The 12,327-nt window shown below is 34.1% G+C and overlaps 1 protein-coding gene and 1 non-coding gene across 2 annotated transcripts in view; both read right to left on the bottom strand.

Annotated features, from left to right (window-relative positions):
• Nucleotides 1–12,327, bottom strand: part of LOC129233227 (endoplasmic reticulum-Golgi intermediate compartment protein 3-like) — a 97,330-nt gene that overhangs the window by 32,922 nt on the left and 52,081 nt on the right. Inside the window, exon 10 of the mRNA XM_054867283.1 lies at nucleotides 10,331–10,395. Coding sequence (XP_054723258.1) covers nucleotides 10,331–10,395 — 65 coding nt within the window. The remainder of the gene's footprint in view (nucleotides 1–10,330; nucleotides 10,396–12,327) is intronic.
• On the bottom strand, nucleotides 11,037–11,108 carry Trnap-cgg (transfer RNA proline (anticodon CGG)). Its single transcript has one exon. It is a non-coding gene; the product is annotated as a tRNA-Pro (tRNA).

Genomic DNA, 12,327 nt, shown 5'->3' with positions numbered 1-12,327 from the left:
GCGTATTCGAGCGCTGGAGTTGCGAATTTCATATGTTTAAAGAAAACTGCTTGTAGAAAGTTAGGTTTTAGCATCTAATGAAACAAAAAAAAATTATATTAATTTGAATTTTTGGCATCTTGAATTCAAATCATGTTTTTCGCAATCACGAGCGTGTGTGTGTGTGTATTCATGTGTGTGTGTGTTGTGTATGCAGTGCTGTGTGTGTACGCGTTCGTGTATGTGTGTGTAGGCGTTCGTGTGTGTGTGTGTAGGCGTTCGTGTGTGTGTGTAGGCGTTCGTGTGTGTGTGTGTAGGAGTGTGTGTTTGTGTCTGTGTGCAGGCATCAGTGTGTGTATGTGTGTGTGTAGGAATGTGTGTTTGTGTCTGTGCGCAGGCACGTGTGTGTGTATGTATGCGTGTAGGATATGGACGCAACCTGGAGACGGTTTTCGCTAGAGGAGCAGCATCGTGAGGCCGGCCGACGGGTGGTGCTGGCAGAGGGTAACGCCGGTGGGAAATAAAATGATAGCACGCCAAAAACAGTCAAATGAAAGCAATAAGCAATCGTGATTGCTCAAAAAAAAATCGTATTAAAGTGTAAAAATACATTTGGCAAAAACAAAATGTTATCTGGAAAATGCACCGAGAAGAGTAAAAGAAGTTTTTAACGAAAACCAAGGACATTCTTTGTGTTTGAAATTATTACTTTAATTCTCTGACCGGAACTTATCTCATTTTTGAGGCTTGTTTTCCTCGCGCTATTGTGACTCAAAGGATAATATTTTTCATTTCCAGGTGTTAAGGGAGATTAACCTGGGTTGCCTTAGATGCTTGAAAGTTGAAAATTTGAAAAAGTATGCATATTATAGCAAGATATCTAATAAGTTTGACAGTCCAAAACACATTGTGTTTACCTGTCAGAGAGCTTTGTTGGCCTCGCTATGAGCGCCATCTAGGGGCGAAATTCCCTGTCCCTCGTTTTCGAAGGGAAAATAACAGGATACCAATCATGCCAACAGGGTTGCCATAGTACACATTTTTGGTACGTGCAAGGAGGGATCATTGTTTGACATTGTAGCTTTATTCTCTCTACACGAGCGACATACCACACACTGACAACACCCAGCCATTTACGCAGATGACACGTGCATACTCGCCGCTGAGGCGACCTACGCTCAAGCCGTCCGCAACTTCCAGTGACGTCTATTTCTCCCTCACGACAAGGGAGGATCGATGAGAAAATAGTCGGTTGCCACATTTCGTGCTACGCTCAAACCGCCTAGTGAGGAATTTCTCCCCCAGGGTTGCCAGATTTTTGAAGCAGAAAAATACTACACCTCCTCTGAAAAAATACTACAAAATACTACATTTGGCGCCATCTACATTACATTTTATAAAACTACAGTATTACCAAATACATATATGTAAATGAATCTTAACACTGATAGATAGATATATTTATTTGTTTCATTTTTCCTGTTCCACTACATTTTTACTTGTTTTACCGCTTTTTTTCTTCAAATTGGCAACATTTCTGCTTTGTTTTTAAATATTTGAACTTTGTAATTTGTTTTGTCTCTCTTTTTTTTCGAAATAAAAAAAATCACATATAAACCATATTTTAGCGAAATACTACAAAAAATACTACGCCCCTAATTTGGGGCGAAAAAATACTACCGTAGTATCAAAAATACTACGTCTGGCAACCCTGTTCTCCCCTTCGCCCTGCAACTCGAGACGGGGAAACGATTGACCAATCAAATGACTCCATATCTCACCTCACTAGTGTTTATCCAAACAGCTACACGTGTTTTATTAGTTTAACTCGACTTTATTTCTCAGTAATGGGTGAATTACAAAGGCGCATTTTAATAAGAAAGCGGGGGAGGGGGGCATAACCCCTTACACAGGGATAAATTAATTTTTCATTTACTATTTTTTAGTTGACTCCTCTGTGACATGAAGAATTTTTTTTAGTTTTTTAAAAAGAGCACACTAAACAAAGCATATTCGCATGAAAGCATTTTTCTTTGCTAAAGAAGTAATGCTGGAGTCATTAGGAATAACAAAATACATACTTAATTCACCGTTTGCGAACTCAAGGAAAGGTAACATCGCGGTTTGTTCAGTAATTTTTTGTTGATGGGATCAAAAATTTACATTTTTAAAAATATGTGTAGAAGTACCTAGAAGAGCCATATTGATCCGAAGCTATTTGCGAAATGCTTGATTTATTTCTCAGCTTATAAAAAATGCAAAATGAAACAAATCACATAGTAATTTCTTGGCAAAACCATAATGTTAAAGCAAACGGTATGTAGTATCAAAACATCTCAACTGTATCATGGCTTTAAGAACAAATCAGCAACTGCTTTGAAATTTGCAAACAAATAGTTTCTGAATTCTTCAATTAAGCTTATATGTTATAAAGCTATGATTTTTACAATTACATAATATTTTATGGTTAAAATATAAATTAATTAAAAAAACTCAAATGAGGTATGAGTTTATTTAATAATAATAATCTTGCCAGATTTCTGAAATGTTCAGCCGGGACACCGAAATGGATGGTCCCCCCCCCCCCCCGTGTCAGGTATTCAAAAGGGTACACACCTGTGGATGATTTTTTGAATGTACGGCATTTTATTCTCAGTGCTATGAATAAATGGTTACTAACTATGAACATAAAACAGATGTAATAAAAAATAACATAAGCAGATAAACTTTGAACATTTCATTTCCGAGATGTAAATATTTGCAATTTATTTGAGCTAGAAAAACATTTTGAATGAAAAATAAAAAATTGAACATTATTTAGACATACTTTTCATTTTATAAGACTTTTTTGGTTTACATCTTGTTGTAAAAATCCTCACAAACTAATCCGGCTCTAATTTTATAAGTCAATGTTACAAATGATAAAATAATCTTTCTAAATAATCCTTCACACTCAATTATTTTTAAACGATTTTGGTGATTTATAAACAAATTTATCTTTTATCAGGACGTGAAGTAAACCGACCGGAATGCCGGAATTTTGTCTGAAAACCGGAACCGTCCCGGGCAAACCGGGATGTCTAGCAAGCCTATTTAATAACCATGCCCTTATGTTATAATCATTATAACGATGTTCTTTATTAAAACCGCTCATTTTATAGCATCTCGGTGAAAGTATCCAGGGTTTAGCATTTAATTTTTTTGAAATGTTGAAGATATTTTACGCCCCTGTTCAAAAATATATTTTGAACAGGGGGTGAATAAACCTGTGAATAATAATATTTATGTAGTTAAAAGTATATTAATCGGTCTTAAGGGGATCTTCAAAATCATCTAAAAAGTAAAGTCATGAAAACTTGTTAGTGAAACAGTGTAAGGACGAGGGGGGGGGGGGGGGAGAGGCACTTTTCAACTTCCGGGGGCCCCTTCAAAAAATGTTTGTATATCAACTCCCCCCAGTGAATCAGCTACACTTTTATCATAAAAATGGACTGAAAGAAATGTCAGAATCAACAATGCCGTCACCAGATTTTTGTATCAGGGAGGGTTTTACTAACACATTTCTCGTGAAACCTATACGAGACTTATAAAATTTGATTTTGTTCGCATATTATTTTGGTTTTTGTTACAATGCGTTATTTAAATGAGGGTAGGGGTACCAGTATAAGCAAATAAAAAAGGGGACTTTTCCATTAAATGGAAAAAAAAAAAATATGTAACCACCCTCATTAAATATTCGATGTCTATATAAAAACTCAAAAAAAGGGGGGGAATGAAATAGATTGTGTACTCCGGTATACGCACTCAAACTGATACTTCTTAAATTCATACTTTTTGACACTTTTAAAAAATGTAAAATGTAGAGTTTGGCTCTTGTAAATTAAAAAAACTTTGACGTTTTTGTTAGTGTCAAGTATTCCAACCTGAAGAGAACTAATGTTTTAAAAGAAATGATATTTACAATGATAATAATAAAAATAAAGACTGCAGAAAAAGCACTTAGTTTGTATCGTTAAAAAATAGTTTTATTTTTTTTTTAAATGGAATTAAAAAAAAATAATAATAAAAAATAAAACAATAAAAAGAAGTTTTCAGCAAAACAGTTTTATAAAAACCACATTTTTGCTTTGTTTTGAAATTTTTTTTAGGGGGCTGGAACCCTAAAACCCGCTGCTTAATTACGGACATGGGAATCAAGAAACATCAGTTTAAAGTAATTAGTCAGAAAAGGAAAACAATCACTACTTAAATGCGAATAAATTAACTGCAAAATATTAAGCATTAGATCGACAGAGAGACTAGGCACGATTAGTTGAAAAACTAAACGCTGCAGGAGGTGTTAAGAAAAAAAAGTGAAATCCTTGCAAAAGCTAAATTATTTTTTATTATTACTACCGTTTTTAAATGCACTCATTTTCTAAGAGTCAATGTTATCAGTTTTAAATTTGTAGCTTAAGGGTGCTCTTCACTGAGAGTCTGAAAGATTCGGATCTAATGTTAACCTACGGGGGGGAAAGTTGGAGCTTGTTTTACAAATTCCTGTAAAGTTTTCGGATCCGTTTTTTTTTCTGAGTATTTTTCAAGACCATGTCTGTTTCTTTTAGTTTTTACTTTTTTGATGTGTCCATTCTCCGATTTTTTAAAATTCGAGAAAAAATGAATTTCTTCGAAAACGAGGTACTGTTGGACATTTCGCTCTGTAAAACATCTGCAACTCGTGCTATCGAAATTTTAAGAACGCCCTGACACGCAAAATATTTCCAGCTCTCTTTTGAGATCTTGTTTGAAATAATGCGACCATTTTTTAAACAAATATCATGTTCTAACTATTGAAAAAAATTTCAAAATACGTTCACTTTTTGCATTTGCCACGCCCTAGAATAGTTACCTCCCCTTTTTGAGGGGTAAAAGCTAATGGGGTGTAAGATTTATTACCCTCTCATTAGTTCCCCTCAATGACCTCCGCTGGACGTCCTTTCTTCTTTCCTCTTTTCCTAAGGCTTTCGTGAAGAATCAAGTGCTTTTGAAAGTGAATCCATGTAGATGCGTGCTATTAGCTGTTAAATTCGCAACATCTGCTTTTTTTCAAATTTGTGGTTTGAAAAGAAATAGATTTGAAAGGAATATTTCTGAGTCAAATTGTTTATTTACAATATAATGAACATTGTTACAATGCTGTCGAATGCGAAAAGTTGACATTTTTCCCTTCCAGTAGAAAAATATTTTTATACATAGATTAAATCGTATTCCAGATACTGGGTATTTTGCATCGTTTTACATGTGTTTTATGTTACTACAAATGGTACACACATAAAGTGCTTTCCACAGCTCAACAAACATTTTTGAAAATTATTTGTGTCTTTAAGAGCCAGACTCGTCAAATTTCTTTAGAAGGTTTGGGAGGTGGAAAATTCAATAGCGGAAAACATTCCGTACACCAACATACTCATTAAATACATAGAAAATCATGAAAAATATATTAGCAATTTAATATGATTCAGTTAATGTAAAAAACACACCGTGGTAGAATTACTAAGCATTGTATGTATTAGTTTTAATGACGTTTTCAGCCTTATGTTGCCGACAAAGCTAACTAAAATGTGAACAATATAGAATGGGGGTTACAAGTTTTCACTGTTTTCTATTTTCATTCTCAGAAGCTAGATCAACATTTTAATACAATGTAGAAAAAATTAATTACAGGCATAAAGGTTTTCAGGTCACATAAGCACCCCCCCCCCCTTAAAAAAACATCATTAAAGATCGTCTTAAATTTCGTTTTTATGGCTTTAATTTCAAAAAATTTCGGGAAGGAAGTTTGTGAAAAGTCCTTCTTTGACCATAAAAAAAAAAAAAAAAAAAAAAAAAAAAAAAAAAAAAAGTTGCATTTTTGGATTTCAAAAACCTGCATGTCCCCAACGTTAATAAAGATGGCCTACAATCATGTTTATAACACTTTAAAAATTTTGCCTCCCCCCCAACATCACACTAAGACTGCGTTTTTAGACTATTTCGAAAAATTCCGGGGAAAGCTTCCGAACTCCCCGTTTCCTAACAGAATTGAAGAACCTGAAATTGTGTTTTTGGCGTTTCAAGTTCAAAAATTTGCTGGTGGAAGATCACAGGACCTCTTACTTACTTCCAAATACTACCAGAGATCGTCTAAAAGTGCATTTTGAAAATTTTTATTTTCGAGAAAATTAAAAGGCATAGCCCCCAAACAGAGTGCTTGGGAAAATAGGGAGTATTTCTGAGTAAATAGTATGCTTACGATAAAGATCATGTTAATTAAATATAGAAATGGTTCCCTCTCCTAAACAAGAAGCTAAATCCTTTCTCTCGCTGTATTTACATATTACTAGGAGTCAATAGAATAGAAAATGTGGGATCTCAAAAAAGATTTTTGTTCTATACGAATGAAAATTACTTGATAATCATTGGATTAGAACATTCATTTTATTCTGTGACTGAAGACAGGATACGATAATTTTTCGGCACAGAAGTGCGTAACACAGAACTTAAAAGAAAAAGTTTGTCTTGTTTGTTTTTTTTTTTAATTGTGAACCCTTACTTGTACCTATAATTGCTTTCCTAAATGTAAACTGTTCATTTTCATTTTTGTTTCAACTTTATGTATTTCCTGCAAATCTGTTTCTTGCCCTTTTTTTTATTTTTTATTATTGATTCATTAAATGCAAGATGCATGAAAACGAGGCAGAGCGATAAAAACTTTAAAATCTGGCAGAGCGAGGCGTTGAGATTTTTTTCATCTAAGTATTTCGAGATTTTTTTTTTTTTTTTTTTTTCAGGCAGATATACATGTAGGTAATATTTTCGTGCCTTCTGAGAAAAAGGACAACCCTTAATATTTATTATGACAACTAACGAGGATCAGACACCAACAAGACTCATTAGAAAATTTTAATAAAAACTCAATGTGTTGAAGTAGAAGCACTATCAGAGCCGTGTCCAAGGGGAGGGTTTTAGGGGTTAAACCCCTCCCATTGAAAAAAAAAATCAATGAATCATTAAACGATTTTCCAAAACGTATTTTAAGTTTTAATTAATTTTAGAGTTAAACTCTGATACAGTATTCACCCTCTTTAATATTTCCCCATGTTTAACAATTACCATTTTCTTTAATTGTAGGATGTCCAAGCCCCTTAGCTTCTAAGTGCTTGAAAAAATGGAATGGCTGGAAAGTTCGGCAATGCTATAAGCATGCAAGGGAAAATTATCTAAACGAATATTAGACAATGACGTCCCCCCCCCCAAAAAAAAAACTTAGGAGCACGGAAAATGGTTACTTTGCTTACTGTTTTTTTTTATGGTACGCCTTTAGTGTTGGATGAATTAGTCGTTTCACACGTTAGGAAAAATCTTTCTATGCGGAACAGCAATTTTTTTAACACAATTTTTATTTTCATTAAATTCCTGTTCAATGTTATTTGATGGAAAAACAAAAAAAAAAAAAAAAGAAACTAGAATTAGGTGGCATAAAAGAAATATGTATGCTGTTACAAAATGTTCAACTGTGCAAATAAGATTTCATTAAAAGAAAAAAGAAAAAACGCAAAACGTATAAAAAAAAAGCCTATAGTTATCGAACTAAAATGAACTATTCAACACGCGTAGTTAGTTTTCCTTTGACAGCATAAGTTACATAGGTAAAAAGTTTCAACCCCTCCCTTTATGAAATACTGGACACGGGCCTGAGCACTATATACACTATATGACCAAAAGCATTGGGACACTTTCAAAAATTCACATGTTTAGGGATTTCTCGAGAAATAATAGACCAATTGCTCTATAATTTGTTTCGAATAAAATGTATACTCTAGTTGTCATTTTCCAATAAAAATTAAGTCTGCTATTCATTTAGGGGACCGACAACAAATTGAGTAAAAAAGTTTTTTGATAATTTTTCATTGCAAATTGCTGGGAATAAGCTATAATTTTCAGAAATGAGTTAAAAATCTATCAAAAACTTATTTTTATATTTTTGTGAAAGTATCTCTTATACCCATGGAAATATAAGCATTTCTTTCAAAAATGCAAAATTTTTTTGAAGGTTTTCGCCTTATATTACGCAGAGTATTTCGTCAAACGTTACTAAACTTTTAAAATATTTGACAGCATTTTAGAGAAACATAATAATAAAATTTGAAGTTAAAATATTGAAAATTTGTTGAAATATGAACAGTTAAAGCTATTAATTTTTCACTGCGCAGACACGAAAGATAGCAATTTATAACGTTCATAATTCAAAGCTCAGATACATCCTACAATCCATGAAAAAAATTCCACCGCAATTTCTTTAAATTTTAAAAAAGTTATCAGCAATCTAATGAGCCGAATTTCTATAATTCTAGGATAGGCGACGAATGGTAAGGAATTGTTAGCAAACTGGCAACACTTTCCTGCCATCGTTATAGAGTGATTCATGATAAGAACAGATTATTTGTTGCTGGTCCCCTAAATGAATATCAGACTTAATTGTTATTGGATTTGACGTCTGGAGTATACTTTTCATGAGAAAAAAATTACAGAGCAGAGAGCAATTGGTCTTTTATTTTTTGAGAAATCCGTAAAATTGTGAATTTTTGAAAGTGTCCCAATACTTTTGGTCATATAATGCATGTAATACCTCATGTATTTTGCCGAATTTAGTAACTGGGAATCTGAGACTCTAAAAGTGCTAGGTTTAGTTTTATTGCAAAATTTCAACGCAAGATAGTTTACAAACATTGAGAGTGGGGGAAGGAGTGATTTTTGCCTTTGAGCTTGGAGCAGGGTGAGCACCCTTGCATACAAAGATCAGAGAAAAATCTTTAATTTTTCAAATTCAGGAAATCCTTATCCGTAGCCGTCCGCGACTTTGCCGTTGTTATGCTCAATTTGAAAGAACTTTCACCATAACAACCCCTTGAGAAATGCTATCGTAGCCTTCTCATCTGCATATAGTACTTAGATAAATAAATAAATATTTTTTCAAAAAGAAAAGGATTCAAAGATAAAGATTAGGGGAATTTTCTGGTCACCAGTGGTGAGAAAAGGCATTTATAGTAGCCACATTTTTTTCTAGTCGCCACTACATTTGTAAAACAGGTAACTAACCAACAAAGTAGTATTTAATTTAGCACTAAAATATAAATATTATCAGTTCAAATAAAGGTTAATGTAAGTAATTAGTGGCATTAATGTTTATTGTACAATCAAGTATTAACTATGCAAAGAGGATCTAGTTTCATTTTTAAGAATGTTTACTGCTAACTCGGATGGGGTTGGGGAGAGTGGCAAACAGGCAGAGGAAGTGAAAGAATTTCGCCAACCGATAACTAGTTAGTCCCCACTTTTATTCGGCACTCGATTTTTCAGATTTATTAAGTAGGATCATCCATTTTTAAAGAATATTTTTTTGTTAGAATTTGGAGTTCATTTCGTTAAAATTCAGTGTGGTCATGTAGGCTATCTTTTTTTTTCCTTCCTTTTTTGATATTATCAATTTTCAATAACGAACATTTTTCTAAAAATAAAACGAATTTATAAATTTATTTATTGCAAATATTCATTCATTCGTTAATTTTTCCTAGATGAGATCAGGAACCGTATTAATGGGGAAAAAATCTTCGTTTCAAAAATTAATTTTAGTGCGAATGCAAATAAATTAATATCACAAGCGGGATTGCAAAATGCCGCGCCTTTTACACTGAGTAATTTTTCTTTTACCTATGTAGTCAAGACTCAAGAGGGAAAGAACTAGAATTTCCTTGGAAGGGTCTGTAAAAAGCTGCGGTTTCATTTCGCCGTCAGCTATTACCTCCTTCGACTACTCTGCACAGCAGGGGAGCGTCCGGTCTGTCCCCCTGCAAAATGTGACAGGTCACATGATCCACACTTTCATCGGCCACCGCTCGTTCTATTGGTTGTTGAAGTGTCAATCACTTCACTGATGAACATTGCTTTCGTTTAAAGAAAAAGCCCATTTTCAAGCGAGATCGTTTTTCTTTCCCACTGAAGAGCAGCCTTAAGTCTACATTTAGGCAAGGCACTTGGCATGCAGTCCTCTATGTATGTGAAGCTGCTTAGCTTCTAAATAAATAAAGTCTGCATTTTGATGAATCACAAAATTTCCGCACATTGTTTTTTAATAAATTAAATGTCAAGTATTTTTCCTATATTATATTTGTCAACTATATTTGCATCAAACGCTACTGCATAAAGGCACTCAAAAGCCATTTGCACGACGACGCCGATCAGGCTTGGCGCGGGCCACTATCAAACAGACTTTTGTTAATAAACTCATGACGTAAATAATTTATAAAATTTAGATAGATTAACATTTTCTTACCTGACCATCAGCTCGTGCATACATTGTTGGGACAATTTTCACATAATACTGAAACATCATAGCACCTAAAAAAAAATAAAATAAATAAATAGAAACAAATGTTTTTTATACTATTAGAATTTCGTAAACAAGACAAATGTAGAAGGAATGGGTTAATATCTTCAAGAAAAAACCATAGATGGCAGCACTTGTTCATTTCTAACACGAATCGATTCAGGAAAAAATATTAATGCAGTACTAAAAGATTTTGTTGGGGGTAAAAACAGGCCTGACATTTAAGGGGGTCAGGAAGGGGTAATTGATTCCCCCTGGCTTTGATTAATCAATGTAAATCCATATAGTGTTTTGCGGTTTTTCATTTTTTTTCTGCAATGAGTATATACACCTTTTGACCAAGAAAAAATATTTGGAACGACGGACATGGTATCTAATGTGAAACTCTAGTTTCACATTTGTTTAGTTTCACGTAGTGTTTTCGTTTTTTTTTTTTTTTTTTTCATGATAAGTACTGAATCAATATGGAAAAAAATGCAATTCATCAGAAAAAAAAATCAATTTTTTCTTCGCAGATATTAAAGCTACAATACTGCAGGTCGAATGGGAAAAAGAATCATACGTGAACAATATCATACAAGACCAATATACAAGGCCAATCATAAAAGAACACCAATATAGTATGCAAAAAAAGTAAGCTTTCTTTAAAATGGGGCTCAGCCGGGATTTGAACCCGGGACCTCTCGCACCCGAAGCGAGAATCATACCCCTAGACCACTGAGCCACCGACTACGACTGACAGAGAATCAAAGACATTAACGCGTAAGATAATAAATTTTGATTTACTATTGAAAGATTTAAATGATTGTGAAATGGTTGAAAATTATTCCAGGAGATGAAAAGTTTCATATCTCCACAATGAAAAAGCAGTGCATGATGAGACCCGACAGTCTATCAGATATTTTAATATTTAATTCGCGTTAAGTTCAATACTAAAGTAAGTATCAGAACTCTCTTTTTCTGGTGAGTGCATTCTGCTTTTACAGTAGAATTATAACAGAATAATATTTAAAACAAAAAATGGCATCATGCACAAATCGAAAATTAATAGACTAACTGAGAAAACTAGAGCAATATAAATATTAAAAAACGGAAGTTTATCTCTGCTACTGTATACATCGAGAAGAGATAAAATATTATAATTCCTGCTCTGAGGCATAAACGGCACAAGGCAGACATGCAGACCCGACTTTTCCAATTTTTCTATGAGGAAATCACTCATCGTAAATGAAACCAAAAAAAAAAAAAAAAATTAATTTGAACTTTGATATCTTGAATTCAAATTATGTTTTTCCCAATCACGAGTGTGTGTATGTAGGCATGAGTGTTTGTGTGTGTGTGGGGGGGGTATGTTTGTTTGTGTGTGGGGGTATGTGCATGTGTGTAGGCATGTGTGAGTGGGTAGTTGTGTGTATGTGTTTGCGTGGGGTGGGTATATGTATGGTGTGGGTAGTTGTGTGTGTAGGTGTGTGTTTGGGTGTGTAGATGTATGTGTGCAGGTGTAGGTGTGTGTGTAAGTATAGGCAAGTAAGTGACGCATCCTGGAAACGGTTTTCGCTCTAGGAACAGCATCGTGAGGCGGCCGGCCGACGGGTGGTGCTGGCGGGGGGAAAATAAAATCATAGGAATTCAAAACTGTCAAGTGAGAACAATAAGCAATCGTGATTGCTCAAAAAAACAAATTGACGCCCACTGTATGCATACTTTTTCAACATTTTCTAAAATTGAGAGGGGGGATTCCCCCCCCCCCCACTCAGGTTACCCCTAAATGACAGATTCGGTGTCTCAGAATGAGATAGATCCCTTCAAAGACAGAAAGAAATACTATTTAAAACACCCCTCCTCTTGAATTTTCAATGGTGCAATCTACGCCATCGTCCCGCCCGGGGTCTGAAAATGCGTTTTTTAATAGTATGTTAGTGTGTTGTAGAAAATATGTTTCA

This window comes from Uloborus diversus, unplaced genomic scaffold (genome assembly GCF_026930045.1).
Source record: "Uloborus diversus isolate 005 unplaced genomic scaffold, Udiv.v.3.1 scaffold_264, whole genome shotgun sequence".
Classification (NCBI taxonomy): domain Eukaryota; kingdom Metazoa; phylum Arthropoda; class Arachnida; order Araneae; family Uloboridae; genus Uloborus; species Uloborus diversus.
This window is presented reverse-complemented; position numbering and strand designations above follow the sequence as displayed.